General features: G+C 40.3%; 1 protein-coding gene across 5 annotated transcripts in view; it reads left to right on the forward strand.

Annotated features, from left to right (window-relative positions):
* The first annotated feature begins 44 nt into the window (after positions 1-44).
* LCOR (ligand dependent nuclear receptor corepressor) overlaps positions 45-17,449 on the forward strand; it is a 144,901-nt gene continuing 127,496 nt past the window's right edge. The window contains exons 1-2 of one of the 5 annotated variants that reach the window (XM_040486024.1): positions 45-167; positions 1,195-1,268. Coding sequence is in view for 3 of the 5 variants with exons in the window: in XM_040486029.1 (XP_040341963.1) it covers positions 822-907; positions 1,195-1,268 (160 nt within the window). In the remaining 2 variants the exon portion in view is untranslated. Of the gene's footprint in view, positions 172-754; positions 908-1,194; positions 1,269-17,449 lie in introns of those variants that run through there. The other 4 variants (XM_040486026.1, XM_040486029.1, XM_040486023.1 and 1 more) reach the window with 4 other exon arrangements.

Below are 17,449 nucleotides of genomic sequence, written 5' to 3' on the forward strand. Positions count from 1 at the left end.
GTGCGCGGCCCCGGGCGACGCGGCTGGGCGTGCGCGGGGCCGCGGCGGAGGCAGGGCCGGGCGGGCGGCAGAAGATGGCGAGGGTGTGTAGGCGGCAGCAATGCTCCGTTGAGAGACGCGGCTTTCGGCAAGAACTGGACTCGTGGCGCCACAAGCTCATTCACTGTGTAGGTGAGACCCTCCCCCTGCCGCCTCCGGCCCTCGGGCCGCCACGCCACCGACTGCCCCGGACAAGGGAGGGAGCCGGGACAGAAGGAATTGCTGCTCCGGCCCGCCCGCCCTCTTTGGCTCGGGCGTCCCCCTCCCCCACCCCCCGGAGTGCGGGCGCGCGCGACCTCCGGGCGGGCTCTCCCCCGCTCGGGTCTGAGCGCGCGCGCCAGCCCCTCCCCTCCGCGCGCCTTCCCCGGGGCGGGCACTCGGGCGGGAGCGCGTGCCCCCTCCCTCCCCCGCCTCCCCTTTTCCCCGCCCGGCGGCCCGGCGCCGCCGACGGCTTATTGTGGAGACTCGCCCCGCGGCGCTGCCGCTTGACTGGGGGCGCCGCCTCCGGTCCTGCGGAGCCGGGCGCGCGGGGTGGGGGGGGCGGGGGCGTGCTGGGCCCTGGCTCAGCCCCCTTCTCCGCTCTGGCCGGCGCCTTACCCCTCCTGCGCTTCCCCTCCCCCACGCACGGCGGCGCGCGCCCCACTCCCCGCGTGCACGCGCGGCGGCGGGCGGGCGGGCGCCCGGCGCTCGGGCGTGTGCGAGGCGTGAGGTGGAGATGGGGGCGGAGGGAGCCGGAGCTGTCACAGGCCCCGGGTCCGCCTGACCGAGCCAAGTAGGGTGTCATGGCCGCGGGGGGCAGCGGCTGCACTTCCTCTGCGGGCGGCGGCGGCGGCGGCGGCCGGGGAGTTAATCCTCGACGCTCGGGTCGGTGTGTGTGTATTTGTGTTCGGTGTGTGCGCGGCGGGGAGGAAGGGGGTGGGACCGGGTCCGACCGGGAAGCTGGAGCGGGGGTCGCTCTTGTCCCCTTAGGGGATTTACCGGAGCCGCCGCCTCGCCGAGAGCCTCGCCGCACCCCCCCTCCCCCTGCCTCCCGGGCCTCGGGTGGCTTTTTCCCCCACGGGCAGGAGGGAGTGTGGACGGGGGCGCCCCGGGAGGGGCCGGGCGGCCGAGCTGCGCCTCTCACACTGTGTGTTTTGTCTGTTTTTCTCTCCCAAGGTCCCGTTTCCCTCTGTGCGGCGGCCGGCGGGACCATAAGGGCTTAACTCATATATTTAACCCCCCTCCAAAAAGTAAGTGGCCCGTGTGGTGTCTCCGCTCCGCCCGCCGCCCCCTAGCCCCAGTCCATCCTTGTGTCTGACTCTCCTGTCCTCCAGCATTGTTATTTCCCCATCTTTGCTTCTGTGCTGCTGCTGTGTGGGGAAATGCTCTCTCGTGCTTTTCCGTCCCCCAGGCCCAGTTCTCGGGGAGGCGCAGAATTCCAGCCCCTTCCTCCCCCTCTCCCCCCGTGGGGAATATTCTTGGGAACCAGGTCTTCCAACAGCAGAATCTAGGAGATTTTGTCCGTTCGCTCGGGCCCCTCATCCCCTCCTTCCCGACAGGGTTTCGTTGGAAGGAATTATGCAAATCCTGCTTTCTGGTGTCCATTCAGCGGCAATTTCATGCGGTGAGAAGTTCTCTTTGTTGTGCGAGGGGGAGAACAGACACTGATTTAATAGACATATCTGTTGGGGGGAAGGGTAGAGGGGGTGTGGAGAGGCTCAGTTTGGAAGAATTACAGCACTTGGTTAGCTCAGTGTCTTTGTGTTTGAGCTTTCTGGCTTGACAGGAGGGTATGTCCTTTACAGTGTCCCATAAGAGATGTTTTCTGTAATAGATTAAAAAGCAAAACTGAAACTTTAAGTGAAACGTAAGGTAACCTTTACCTAGGGAATGTAAGCCCTTCCATCTCTGCAGTGTTTCATTATAAAGATAATGTGAATTTTGTTAAGGATTTAGACTAACATCAAAATTAACATAGGTAATGCTTTAAGGTATCTGATACCACTTTGGTTGTCCACAGGTTAAAAGTACATCTTAAAACGTGCCTGTGTAAGTAATAAAGGCACGAATCAATTTTTTGGTATAATTTGACTTGTGGATATATTTTAAAATTTTCTTTCTACCAATCCAAACCTACCTCTGCCCTCTAGAAAGCCTTTTGGTTGTCATTTATCATTTATTCTATTCTGTCTCTGCTTGTGTTTTTTCAGACCTGTCATACGTTTGCTAAAATTTCATGTCAGATTAAGCACTTTATGAATTACTTATTAGTTGTAACCATCATATGAAAGGCATGTGGCTTTTGAGAAGCGTGAAATTAATGAATTTTCAGAATTGTGAATATACTGAAATCATTTTGAAGACTTTTTCATGTTTTTGTTTCACTTTTTTCATGATTTTTTTTTCAGTGGGGCTTTTTAGGTTTTAAAAGATTACTGTTTTAAAAGTTACTGTTAGTTAAGATGGTTTTAATGAGTTGTTTATCTTATTCTAATTCTGTTTGCTTTGAATCCTTGCCTTCTGCCTCAGGCTCCCTTTTTATCCGTCCTTGCTAGTGTTTGTGGTTACTTACTGCTGCTTGACAGCATCTTTTTTTTTTTTTTTCCTTCAATGACTAATAAAGTCTGGTAAATATCTGAATTGAATATCAAATTTTGATTCATTTTTTGAAGGAGGATTTTAATCTGGTCATCCTGTTTCTTAAAGCATAGTTTTAAATCCAAATTTCCACTTGGATTAAAGTTCAGGAGGTATTTAAAGTCCAGAGTGCAGAGCAGTAATACACAGTTGATAGTCTCCCAGCTAAAATCAATTAATTGGGATTCATACTTTCTTTTTTATTATATGTAATTTCTTTAAGAGAAGCATTCTAAGTAAATCAATTGTAGTGTTAACTTTCTATACTTAAAAAGGCCAGCAGTGATTCTTAGTGCAAAAGGCAACTACTTTGTCACTAGCAAATGTAATAATTCCTCGTTTACTCGTTTATTTTAATGAGATTGGTTCTGAACAGTTAACCTTCTATGTGATTCTGTTGACTGATTGTCTTAGTGCTTTAGGGTCATTTGGTTTCTAAATGTTATTTAATTGGTAGCAGTCTTTGGGTTAAAAATGAATTCTCATTTATTTCCAAAATCAAATTCTTCTATTTTGGGGGGCTGTTTGGTGGGATGCATTGGGATTGTGGAGGTGTTTTGTTTCTATTATTAGGTTTCACTTGTATTGGAATTAGTAGCAGTTTCAGACAGTGATTATGATCAAAATGGGTATTTGGTAACCAGGTGATTATTGAGATGTCCTCTGGGACTTTGGTAGTCCATATTCCAGGAAGATTGAGGTTCTCTCTGCTGCTTGGTGTGTTGTAAACTATTGCTTGGCTGCTCCTCATCCTTGCTGTATTCTCAAAAAGCTCTTCCAAGTGTAGGGAAAGTTTTGTTGATTTCAGGTTAGCTCTGGCTTGGCTGAAAAAGGATAGCATAGTAAGTTTTTTTAACTTACACAGTCATTTCAAATTGTTCTGATTCCCTCAAATGTGCTTGTAGCTGGAGCAGTTAGTTCTAGGAAGTGTCTGAATAATGGCATTTAAAAAACATTTTTTAGCCTTATGGGGCTACACTGGATGACTTGTAATTTCTTTCAGAGAATTAAGCATTCATCATGTGTGGGGACTTGCCACTTCCAAGCACCCACCTAATTCTGTAGCTGCTTGTATTAATGCTGTTTTTAGGAATGAAAGGCAGTTAGGTGAGTACTTACTTGATTTAAATTTGTACCTGACACTGGGTAGACAAAAGTATTGGGTAAGCTACCCTGACCTTCAGGAGCTTTTAGTACATAGAGAAGATCTGGTGTATTCAATAATAGTACAAGGCAAAATATACCATATTGTTGCGCAAGAAAGTTCTATGAGTGTTTAGAAGTGAAAGAAATCTCTTGAGATGATATAGGAAGGCTTTATGAAGAAGGTGGCAAATTTTTGCTTCATTTTGATGTGACGGGCATTTCTTTCATGAGAAACAAGTAAAAATGGCAAAGGATGAGAATGAATTTAAACTGTTTAAGTCTATTTAAACTACAGTCTGTGATTCATGTAGCGGATGTATAGGTGATAGTTTTGCAAAGGTAGGGTGTAAGGTTTTCTACTGCAGGTTAAAGTGGGGTCTCTTTGTTAGGCACCTTGGGGTTTATAATACATTTCTGTCCTTAGCTCAGAGGAGGAATGTTTCCTTTATTTGAGGATTCCATTGTGGAACTCACCAATGACTATAAAACAACTATATTGTTTTTTAAATCACCTTAACAGGGATGATATTGTTATCCAAAACAGTGTCTTCTGCATAAACTCATTTGGAGGCTATACTTTATTTCATCACACAAAACCTATTTTTGGAATTGCCTGAAACCAGTGGTGTGTGTATGCTTTGAATATCCTTACTATTGACAAATTTTCATCCTTAGAGGGTGCATTTGGTATTTGGAAACAGTTGAAAAGTGTTTTTTTGTGGCAAATAAAGGTGTATGTGAAATAACAAGATTGATTTTCTTTCCTGGTTTGCAAACTGGCTGTGAAGCTCAGCAAAGGGGTTTGATTTGTTTTGATATGCCTCAGAACTTCTCTTTTTTTTTTTTTTTTTAAATTTTTAATGTTTTTTTTTTTTTATCTCAGAGAGAGAGACAGAGACAGAGCATGAGCGGGGGAGGGGCAGAGAGAGGGAGACACAGAATCCGAAGCAGGCTCTGAGCTGTCAGCACAGAGCCGACGCGGGGCTCAAACTCAGGATCTGTGAGATCATGACCCCAACCGAAGTCGGACACTCAACCAACCGAGCCACTGCGCCCTTCTGTTGATTCTTAATTCTTTTATGTCTACCCATATGCTATATGGAATCTGGACATTGGATAGATGTGAATAAACAAAGCTGTTGTTTTTGTAGTTTCAAGTTAAAAATTTACCATCACTAACCTCCAAATTATCTTTTACTCTTTGTGAATATTTAAAAAATCTTTTTACTATTCCTTACAGTTGCACATTGCTTTGGGGATTATTCCAGAGTGAATTATTAGCTCATTTTATTGATTGTCTCTTGTCTGCAGGAAGTATCCCAAGTACAGTGGCTCATACCCTGAATTTTGTTTTCAATTGACATATAATTTATGTACCATAAAATTCATTCTTTTAAAGTATACAGTTCAATGAATTTAGTTTATTCACTACATTGTGCAAACATCACTAATTCCAGAACACTTTTCAATACCCAAAAAAGAACACCCATACCCATTAGCAGTCATTTTCCATTTGTCCTGTGCCTCAGCCATTGGCATCCCCCAGTCTATCTGTTTCTGTGGATTTGCCGATTCTGGACATTAAATATAAATGTAATCATACAATACATAGCCTTTTGTGTCTGGCTTCTTAGCATGTTTTCAAGATTCATTCATGTTGTAGCTTGTATCAGCACTTATTTAATTTTTTTTAATGTTTATTTATATTTGAGACAGAGCATGAGCATGAGCAGGGCAGAGGCAGAGAGAGAGGGAGAGACAGAATCTGAAGCAGGCTCCAGGCTCTGAGCAGTCAGCACAGAGCCCGATGTGGGGCTCAAACTCGTGAACTATGAGATCATGACCTGAGCCGAGGTCAGATGCTCAACTGACTGAGCCACCCAGGTGCCCCTCACTTTTCTTTTTTATGGCTAAATAATATTGCATTGTGTGGACATACTGTGTTTATCGTTTGTCAGTTGATGGGCATTTGAGTTGTTTGCCCATTTTGCCTATTATGAATTATGTTGCTATGAACATTTGTTTTCACTTTTCTTGGGTCATGCGAAAACTTTTAACTTTTTGAGGAACTGTCAAACTGTTTTCCAAATTAGCTGCAGTATTTTGCATTCCCACCAGCAACATAGGAGGATTCGTTTCTTCACCTCCTTGCCAACACTTGTTATTGTCTGTCTTTTTGATTATAGTTCTTGTAGTGGGTAGGTCTGACGTGGTATGTCATGGTTTTTATTGGCATTTCCCTAGTGATCGGTGATATTGAGCATTTTTTTTTAAAGCTTAGAGAGTGACAGCGTGAGTGGGGGGTGGGGTGCAGAGAGAGAGAGAGAATATGAATGAGAATCCCAAGCAGGCTTTGCATTGTCACAATGGAGCCTGATGCTGGGCCTGAACTCACGAACCATGAGATCATTGACCTGGGCTGAAACCAAGAGTGGGACTCTTAACCAACAGAGCCACCTCGAGGCACCCGGAGCATTTCTTCACATGCTTGTTGGCCATTTGTATATTTTCTTTGGAGAAATGTGTTTTTAGATCCCTAGCTCATTTTAAAATTGAGGTTTTTTTTTTATTGTTGATATATAAGAGTATATTCTGGATGCTAGATCCACATTGGTGTATGATTTGTAAATATTTTTTCTCAAATTCTCAATTTAAGAATAATTACTGATCACGGGCGCCTGGGTGGCTCAGCCAGTTAAGCATCTGACTGTTGGTTTCAGCTCAGGTCATGATCTCCCAGTTTGTCAGTTCCAAGCTCACATCAGGCTCTGTGCTGACAGTGCAGAGCCTGCTTGGGATTCTCTCACTCCCCCTCTCTCTCTCTCTCTCTCTCTCTCTGCTGCTCCCTGCCTCCCTCTCTCTCTTTCTGCCTCTCTCTCTCTCTCACTCAAAATTAAAAAACAAAAAACTTAAAAAAGAATTACAGATCAGAAGGGAAACTACAGTATACCTTATAAAGGGAATAAAGTGAAAGGAGAGAACTAAAATTACTCAGAAGGCTGCTTTAACGTTCTTTTCTATGAATTATTAAAATTGTGCATGGCTTTTTAAAAGTAATCTCTGTACTCAACAAGGGGCTTGAACTCCTGATCCCAATATCAAGAGTCACATGCTCTACCACTGAGCCAGCCAGTCACCCCAAAATTGTTGGTTATTTTGTGTCATAACACAAATATACTTTGTTATCCTAATCTTCAAAATTCTTGCCTGGAATTTCTGGGGCTTGAATTCACAACCCTGAGATCAAGACCTGAGCTGAGATCAAGAATAGGATGCTTAACTAAGCCGCCCAAGTGCCCCCAAATTCCTGCTTTTCTATAGTGAGTGTTCATATATCAAGTTCAGATAATGTGGCAAACCACATTATTCAAATCTGTTCTGTACTTGAGTTTTGGATAGTAAATAACAAAGAGGGAAATCTCTGTATAGATATTTTGTCTGAATTCATTGTTTCTAAGTTTGAGTAGTGAGAGAAATCTATACAGTAGCAGGATTTTTGAAATTTTAGATTGCATTAGTTGGTTGCGTTTTATGAAACTCATATTCGATGGGGTGTATTTATTGTAAGTTACTACATGATTTTATTTTCTTGTGCTAAATGTTTTAAAAGACTGTTATGAGTTTTGTGATTAGCATCAGTTTCTCAGATTTTTGAGTTGGTTAGATATGGTATCATAAAGTGTCAAGTGTAATGATGTCTTAAAGATGAAATTGAGGGGCATCTGGGTGGCTCAGTCAGTAAGTGTCTGACTCTTGATTTTGTCCCAGGTTGAAATCTCATGGTTTGTGAGTTTGAGCCCCGCATCAGGCTCTGCACTGACAATATGGAGCCCGCTTGGAATTTTCTCTCTCTGTGCCCCTTCCTTGCTTGTGTGTGTGCGGCCCCCGCCCCCCCCCCCCCCCCCGTCTCTGTCTCTCAAATAAACTTAAAAAAAAGGGGAGTGTGTGAAATTGAGAAGCTTGGAAGGTAGGTGGCAGAATTAGTCTGAGAATTGTTTACTTAATGGATTGTGAGGGGTATGTTAGGAAGGCTGTATGGTTGACACCTTGTAATTTTTGTCTTTTTTTTTCTCCCTTTAGTTCCACATGCTTATTTATCTTTTGTTAAAGAGAAATATGGATTCTTTGGATTTATCACATAATCAGTTTTCTGAATGTTATTATGCAATCCAAGGAAGTTATGTGGTTATGTGTAAAGTTATGTGTAAAGTTAGGAGTTATGTGTAAAGCCAGTTTTTATTGAGTGCCCTTATGATAATGAAGTTCTTATGATCCAGTTTTGGGTAATGTGTATCTGAAAATTAAAAAAAAATTTTTTTTAAAGCTTCATTTATTTATTTGAGGGAGAGAGAGAGAGAGAGAGAGAGAGAGGGAGGGAGGGAGGGGCAGAGAGAGAAAAAGAAGAGAATCCCAAGCAGGCTCCACTCTGACAGTGTAGAGCCAGACACGGGGCTCCATCCCACAAACAGTGAGATCATGACGTGAGCCAAAATCAAGAGTCAGACGCTAAACAGACTGAGCCACCCAGGGGATCCTGTGCATGTGCACGTGCGCTGTCTCTCAAAATAAATTAAAAAAAATAATAGTTGGGAAACATTGAGTAACAACTCTTGTTGAAGCAATCAGGGGATTTCCCTTAGCATAAATGCTTCCTCCTACCCACCGAAATAATTGTATGATATTTCAATTTTTGAAATATTTACCTAACTTAACAGGTAAAAATAAAACAGAATTAAACTTTTCCAGAAGCAAACTTTTTCTTTAACTTGCTTCAGTTGCTGTTGGAAGTTACATAGTAGTTTTCTGCCTCTGTTAAATACCGTAACACATCAAGACTTATTTTGGGGTTATAGGATGTGAATACCATATTACTTCATGAGAGCTACTGTTATTAGAAAACTATTGTGTGATGAGCATTTTCATTCACATTGGTAATACTAGATAGTCTGTGACTGTTACTTGGTATCTCTGTTAGCTTTTCATAAAATCTGAATCTTTTTTTTTTTTTTTAACGTTTATTTATTTTTGAGAGACAGAGACAGGGCACGAGTGGGGAAGGAGCAGAGAGAGAGGGAAATACAGAATCTGAAACAGGCTCCAGGCTCTGAGCTGTCAGGACAGAGCCCGACGCGGGGCTGGATCTCAAGAACTGTGAGATCATGACCTGAGCCGAAGTTGGAGGCTTAACCAACTGAGCCACCCAGACACCCCATATCTGAGTCATTTTATCATCATCATCAATAAATGGCTATTTTGTATGTTTTTCTTAGTGACTTTTTTAGAGGTTTCCAGAGAGTAAAGGCATGTTCTACCTCCCCTAAACTCATCATGTAAAGGGGAAGAAAAACTAATTTTAAAAGGATCTATAGGGTGTATCTTGCTTTGTGAAAGAAAATCCTACATGTGAAAATGTGAATGTACCATAATGAAATATATTTTATTTTACAACAGAATTCACATCTAGTTTATAAGTAGCATGCTCCACTAGTATATTTAGAAGTATTCGTTTAGGGGCCCCTGTCTGGCTCAGTCAGAGGCACATGTGAGTCTTGATCTCTGGGTTGTGAGTTTGAGCCCCATACTGGGTGTAGAGACTACTTAAATAATTATTGGTTTATACAAATTTCAAAAGCAAGTGTACAATGTATGTAGAAGAGAGAATTGTTGAGTTTGTTAAACTAAGATATGTTGGATGATCTTGTTTTTAACATTTCTGTTCTCTCCGTTGTATGGGTATTTGTGGGCCCCTGCCTGAATCCTTCCTCACAATCAATGTAGGCATATATTCTAGGTCATTTGTAGGTATTTACCTCTGTATTTCTGTTCTCCTGCTCTTTTTCTTTTCATCTTACAGATTCATGATTTGTCAAAGGTAGAAAGGATGCTAGAACTTGTTTTCTTGTTCAGCCATATTAATTACAGGGAAAAGAATTTTTAAAAAATCTTTCATTTTGGAAAACTTCAAACATATACAAAAGTAGAAAGGACAGTGAATACCCCAGCTACATCATTTAATGGCCATTGTTTTATTCCCACTGGATTATTTTGAAGTAAATCCCAGGCATCATATTTACTATTGAATCTTCTGTTGCACCCTTTTTAAAAAATTTATTTATTTTTAGGGGCGCCTGGGTGGCGCAGTCGGTTAGGCGTCCGGCTTCAGCCAGGTCACGATCTCGCGGTCCGTGAGTTCGAGCCCCGCGTCAGGCTCTGGGCTGATGGCTCAGAGCCTGGAGCCTGTTTCCGATTCTATGTCTCCCTCTCTCTGCCCCTCCCCTGTTCATGCTCTGTCTCTCTCTGTCCCAAAAATAAATAAATGTTGAAAAAAAAATTTTTTTTTAAAAATAAAAAAAAAATAAAAAATTTACTTATTTTTAAATTTACATCCAAATTAGCATATAGTGCAGCAATGATTTCAGGAGTAGATTCCTTAGTGCCCCTTCCCCATTTAGCCCATCCCTCCCCCTCCCACAACCCTTTTAGCAACCCTCTGTTTGTTCTCCATATTTAAGAGTCTCTTATGTCTTATCTCCCTCCTGTTTTTGTATTTTTGCTTCCTTTCCCTTATGTTCATCTGCTTTGTATCTTAAAGTCCTTATATGAGTGAAGTCATATGATATTTGTCTTTCTCTGACTAATTTCACTTAGCATAATACCCTCCAGTTCCATCAACATGGTTGCAAATGGATTATCTTGCAACCTTTTAGTATGGTCTCCCTCTTCCTACCTCCCATCCCCAATGTAAATTTAAGGAAATAAGGTATCTAAGTGTAGTGGAGACAAGTTTTTGTTCTTTTACTGTTTTTTATTAATTTAAATTTTTTTTAGTGTTTATTTTTGAGCAAGAGAGAGACAGTGTGCAAGCAGGGAAGTGGCAGAGAGCGAGGGAGACACAGAATCCGAGGCAGGCTCCAGGTTCTGAGCGGTCAGCATAGAGTCCGATGCAGGGCTCCAACTCATGAGTGAAGATTGCAAGATCATGACCTGAGCCGAGGTCGGATGCTTAATTGAGCCACCCAGACGCTCCTAATATTTTTTAAAAGCTAACAGATACTGAGCTTTTACTGTGCCAAACAAGATCCTTTGATGTTAGTATCTGTTTTACAGGTGGAGAAACAGATTTGGAAAGATTAAGGTTTCATTCATGATCACTTAGCTAAAGAGTGGTAGACCCAGGATTGGAATTCAAAAGCCTGTGCTCTTTAATCTTTTTTTTTTTTTAAACATTTATTTATTTTTGAGACAGAGCATGAACAGGGGAGGGTCAGAGAAAGAGGGAGACACGGAATCTGAAACAGGCTCCAGGCTCTGAGCTGTCAGCACAGAGCCCGACGCGGGGCTCGAACCCACGGACCGTGAGATCATGACCTGAGCCGAAGTCGGACGCCCAACTGACTGAGCCACCCAGGTGCCCCCTGTGCTCTTTAATCTTAAACATTCAAGCATATGCCCTTCTTTTAGATTTTCCTATTTGGTTCCACCAAGTTGTCCCCTCTTTCTTTGTTTACAACTACTGATTGCTAATTTGATTTATATTACATTAAAGAATTAATGGTTTCTCTGCCTGCAGTCTTACCATAAATGGTAAAATAATTACTCTTCCAGTTCTCTGTCCTGGAATGCCTTTCCCCTTTCTCTTTAGCATTATCCTCCTGTTTGGCTTTTCTTTTCCTTCTTGATTTTTTTAGTTTTGTCGGTGATCTTCAGAGCTAAGTAGGTTTCTACAGCTGAATGTTTCCACTGGCTTAGTTTTTCTTCATATGTTGCTAGACTTGGCCTTTCTTCACCATTGGCTGAGATTTGAGCATAGGCTGACGAGAGGAAAGGCAGCAAAGTCCCAACAATCAAAGTGATACTGATTCTAGGCCTTCAGTTTGATGAGGCTTCCATGTGGACTGGCCTTGTTCAAGGCACTTTGAAGTTTGTAACAGAAGCCTTACAGTAACAGTGTGTAGGTAGGTGTCTGGCCTTTTCTTCTATACATATCCTTCCTAGAAACCTCAAGAGTTGTGGGAAGGGCAAACAGGGTAAAGCAGATTGGGATTCTGGATTCCTGGATTTTAGTCACATGCCTTCTCAGTTTTAACCTCCTGTAATTTAGATTTGATGCAGTTGGCAATAAATATTTTTAAATGTGTGCTAGAAAGGGAAGTTGCTGAGTTGTGTATAACTACTGAGAAGGGGAAGGAATGATTTGGCAAATTTTAAAAATAATACACTGTTTAGGGGGTGCCTGTATGGCTCAGTCGGAAGAATGTGCAAACTCTTGATCTCAGGATTGTACGTTTGAGCCCCACGTTGAGTGTAGAGATTACTTAAAATCTTTTTAAAAACACTCTGTTTTGGTAATTCAAACACCACTGATCTTAGATAGAATTCTTCATTAATAGATGTAGGAAGATGTTATGACAAAGGTAATTGGGAGAAATTCCCATCAAAATAAAATGGGAAATTCCTTGCCTTCACTAAGAATAAAAAATGAGAGGAATGGGAATGTTTGTGACTGTGTCCCTGTGTTGAAATGAGGCTTTTTTTTTATTGCATGATTAATGGTATAAATTCTAATCTTGTCATAAGTGTTAGGTAATGTGAATTTTTATTCAGCTAGTAAGTGGACAAAGTTTAATTTGTATAAATGAGCATTGATTAGCTTATCCTGATCACAATACGATGGTATTTTAATTATGGATAGGGAATAAGAAGTTCATAAATCTTTGTGATTAGTTACTGAAAAAAACTTCTAAGCTGGTCATTTTTCTATGAGTGTTTAATAAAGTCTACGTCTTTTAAAAATGACTTAGTTAATACATCACCTTTGTTTAATGGCCAGAGTACTAAAATTTTACTTATTATTTACTTATTGATAAGTTATCTTTGACAGTACTATTTTTATGATACTATGTTAGCTACTCTATCTAGATTGGTTTCTGTTCTGGAAAGAGAATACATCAGGATAAAAGTAATAATATGGGTTAATTTCCAACAGTTTTTTAAGAGGTACTAGAATTGTGCTCTATTGGGGCGCCTAGGTGGCTCAGTCAGTTAGGCATCTGACTTTGGCTCAGGTCATGATCTCGTGGTTTGTGGGTTCAAACCCCGCATCGGGCTCTGTGCTGACAGCTGAGAGCCTGGTGCCTGCTGCGGATTCTGTGTCTCATTCTCTCTCTGCCCCTCCCGCACTTGTGCTCTCTGTGTCTCTCAAAAATAAATGTAAAAGAATTTAAAAAAAATTGTGCTTTATTGACTTTTTAAAAGACAAACACATATGATTAAAGTGATAGTTATTTTCCATGTGAGACTTGTACATGGAAGACTTGTACAACTATTGGATTTATTAAAATAGATTTTGGAATGTTGAAATAAATAGACCTATACGGAGTCAGAAACCCACATATATATATCTCCTGAAAACAGTTTCAAGACTCATTGCTGTGGCTACCAGTGTATAATCTTATCTAAAAGATAACATTCCTTTTGGTTCCTTTCTCCTTAGGCAAAGAATTTCTGTTTAATCTTAAATGACATGTCCATATCAAAGATTAGTACATTTTATTGGTGAAACAGAAGAATACATTCATAAATGGTTGAAAGAGGAGAGAAACTAGAATTTTCCACATTAGGTGAGAAGATAGGTAGGAGTTATCAGGAGCTATAAAACTTGGGGCTTAATTTTTCTAGGAAAACAGTAGGCTACCATTTGCAGTCCAACCTGAATGACTTGGTGTTGGTTAAGACCGTTAAACTATTGGGGCACCTGGGTGGCTCAGATGTCGGACTTTGGCTTAGGTCATAATCTCGCCATTTGTGAGTTCAAGCCCTGCGTTGGGCTCTGTGCTGACAGCTCAGAGCCTGGAGCCAGTTTCAGATTCTGTGCCCCCCCCCCCCATCTCTCTCAAAAATAAGTAAACATTAAAGAAACTGTTAAACTACCAAGAAGTTTAAATTATCCACAGATTTTGAACTTTTAAAATCAAGAGAATGTAAATTAATGGAGAAGAGTTTTTCTAGCGTACTTTTATAAACTGACATTGTAGCAATGACAAAGGACCAGAGATATTAATGACCCAGACCATTTTTACCCTGTTTTTCCTTTTCTAAGGATTTAAACTTTACTTTGGAAAAAGTGGAATGTTTGTTCTTGTTAAATGATTAGTAAATGATTATGTGTTACCTCTCAGATATTAAGAAATTGTTTCTAGGGGCGCCTGTGTAGCTCAGTCGGTTAAGTGTCCAACTCTTGATTTTGGCTCAGGTCAGGATCTCACAGTTTGTGGGTTTGAGCGCGGAGCCTGCCTGGGATTCCTTCTCTCCCTCTCTCTCTACCCGTTCCCTGCTCACATTCTTTCTCAAAATAAACATTAAAAAAATTGCTCTTAAAAGTGTATAAAGATGTTAAGATAAATATACCTCTGATAATTATTGTACCTAAGTCAGCCAATCCAGATTTTGTCAGATACTGTTTAACAAGTAATCCAGATGAAGTCAACTGTTTGAGGAATATGAATATATAAAAAAGGTACAGAATAAAGGTTGTATTAGGAAACAGGAAGGAAGGATCTGTTGTTAAATCATGTTCCTACCAGCTTCTGGTTTTTGTGACTCAAGAACAGAAGTATAAGCAATAATAGTAATGATACTATTGCTGTTATATTTGACTGGAGTATGAAAACTTTCAAACTTGATGCTTAAAGGATGTTTGTTCTCAGCAGAATATATAGGATCTTCAGATGTTTGTTCCACTAATGCAACCTAGGATTCTGCAGAGAATGTTCTTTTAGGAACGAGTACCTTGCTTTTTCATGATAGTTTTCATGCATTTTTCTTCCCTACTCTATATAGCTCCATCTTTTCTTTATATTTCTTTTTTTTTCATGTGGTAAAATAATTTGATACATGTTTGGAGAAAAGCATCAAAATAAACTGAATTTTAAAATAAATGTACACACATACAGATTCCCCTTTCTTATCTGAAAGTAGCGCATTCCTGTGAAACCTTCTGTAAGCTAAAATGGTGTAGAGCAAGAAGCAATTATCAATTATTTATGTAGAAAAAATTTTGCACACTCCCAGACCCAAGAAATTACCTCTCCTAGATTTTTCTGATAACCTAGGATGCATCTTGTTAATGGATGCAAAAAATACATTGAGATTAAGCCCAGATGCTCACAGTTCAAAGTTATGGTGGCTTGATGCTGCGTGTAGTGTAGGGGAGGGAGCTTGGTGCCATTCTAGCTGCTCAGGGTACACATTGCCTCTGTAACAGCTCACTGGCGAAATGCTGACTGACCACGGTTTCACTATCTGCATAAAAGTGAGGTGGTGTAATGCAAACTCTTAAAAAGTGGGAGATATGTGTATTTTAGTCTACAGATGAAACATATCTTCAGAAGCCCATGGAGGTAAGAATGACTTTAGAAGTAGAAACAATGGTGGTCATAGTTAGAATGACATTAACTGCAGAGTTCAGTAATGAAATATACATATATTCAATGAAGTCTTTTTCCTTTTTAGTGACTATTTTTTGCTCTGTTTGCATCATGATTTACGTGAAGCCCATAGAACAGTTTTATTTATTTTCTTACGTTTATTTATTAGAAAGTGAGTGTGTGAGCAGGGGAGGGAAGAGAGAGAGGGAGAGAGAGAATCCCAAATAGACAAACACGAGATCATGACCTGAGCCAAAATCAAGAGTTGGATGCTTAACCGACTGAGCCACCAAGGCACCCTAAACAATTTTATTTTCGTATAATACAAATAGTTTTGTCTCTTCTGGCTTTTGTCTACAGTTGCAACCTTTTTTGAAGTTAACCATTGAGTCTTTTTTTTTTTTTTAAACACCAAATAATATGAAGAACATTTGTACTTGTAGAGAAAGTACATCATGTACAAAAATAATTTTAGACATGAATTTGCATGCTTTTCCAATATTAACCAAGTATAGCTAATCCTTTAAAGATTGTATCTTAATGGGATGGAAGAGGTTGTTAAATGTATTTTGCATTGACAAGTTTACTTCTTCTTCTCTTTTCTCTGCTTGTTTATCACATTTCTAAGGCCCATTCTGGAAAGCACTTGCGTATAACAACAAAATGTGGCTTTGAGTCAGGCTGACCTGGATACAAATTTTCTTCACCCTTAGCCAGCTATGGGTTGTAGAGAGAACTAATTTTAGCTCATTGTTACATGAAGTAGTATTAATAGTAAATACTATGTAGGAGGGTTGTGAGAATTGACTAAGAGGCAAAGACCTTCATCTTTGCTTACTAAATAACAGATCACTTGAAAGAAAGCTGTTGAAGCTGGTTCACAGAATTTGCTTTTTAGGTATAATCTTAAAATTATAGTTTCTTTTAAATATTTTTGTAATAAAAACAATGATTCTTCTCTCTGGAATTTAATTGCATTGTGTTTGGTCTATTTGAAACTTTTATATATTTACAAGTTCTGTGTAATGATTTGGGTAATGGCAATTTCCACATCATTATCACATTTATTGTTAGATTCTATGGGATAGGGTGGCAAAAATACTCATTTGTTTGCATTTTGCCAACTAACAGAACAACTACATACTTTTTCTTAGTAAAAAATAGTTCCATTTAGGCAGTGGTGTGGAATGGGAAAAACCCTGGGGCAAGAGCACTAGGTTCTGATACAAGTATGACTATAGCTGTGTGGTTTTGAGGAAACATACTTAATCTTTCTGCATCTTGGTTTCCTTATCTATAAATAAGGTCTTGGAGAGCCTTCTAATTATAACGTTTTGAGAAAAATTGTGTTTTTCATTGTTGAATACCGACACATTCCGTGACAGAACAGTTGACATGATGGTAGGAAGTATTGTACATAATAGGGCTTGAGAACTAAACTAAATTATGTCCTCGAAGATGTTTGCCTTATAAAATGTTCATGAGAATAAAGACTGTTTATTCATCTTCAAGGACAAAGGATGTGTAAGGAATGGCCAGTAGCTCCTCAAACTCATGCAAAAATATAGAACTGATTTTTCTCACTAAGAATATATAGCTACTTACTCATAAGGTGGGAGAAAGCCTCATTTAGCTAATGATAATTGTATCTGTATTTTTCATAAAATGCAAATGCAGGTTTTTCTTTTAATACAGTTTTCCATAGTGGCTGCACCAGTTTACATTCCCACCAGCAGGAGTTCCCTTTTCTCCGCATCCTTGCCAACACTTAACTGTTTCTAATCTTGATAATTGCCATTCTAACAGGTGCAAGGTGATAGCTCTTTGAAGTTTTGATTTGCATTTCCCTGATAGTTAATGACGTAGGACGTCTTTTCGTGTATCTGTTACCCATCTATATATTTCCTTTGGAAAAATTTTTAATTGGGTTGTTTGGGGGGTTTTTCTTTTTGACTGGGGAGCTCTTTATGTATTTTGGATATTAGGTCCTTTTCAGATACATCATTTGCAAATATTCTTTCCCTTTCAGTAAGTTGCTTTTTCACTTTGTTGATGGTTTCCTTTGTTGTGCAGAGGCTTTTTAGTTTGATGTAGTCCCATCTTGTTTATTTTTGCTTTTGTTGCTTTTGCTTTTGATGTCAGATTCAAAACAAATCATTGCCAAGATGGATGTCAGGGAGCTTATTGCCTATGTTTTTTTCTAGGAGTTTTATGGTTTCAGA

Source organism: Herpailurus yagouaroundi, unplaced genomic scaffold (assembly GCF_014898765.1).
Source record: "Herpailurus yagouaroundi ecotype Mexico unplaced genomic scaffold, PumYag 163, whole genome shotgun sequence".
In the NCBI taxonomy this organism is placed as follows: Eukaryota; Metazoa; Chordata; class Mammalia; order Carnivora; family Felidae; genus Herpailurus; species Herpailurus yagouaroundi.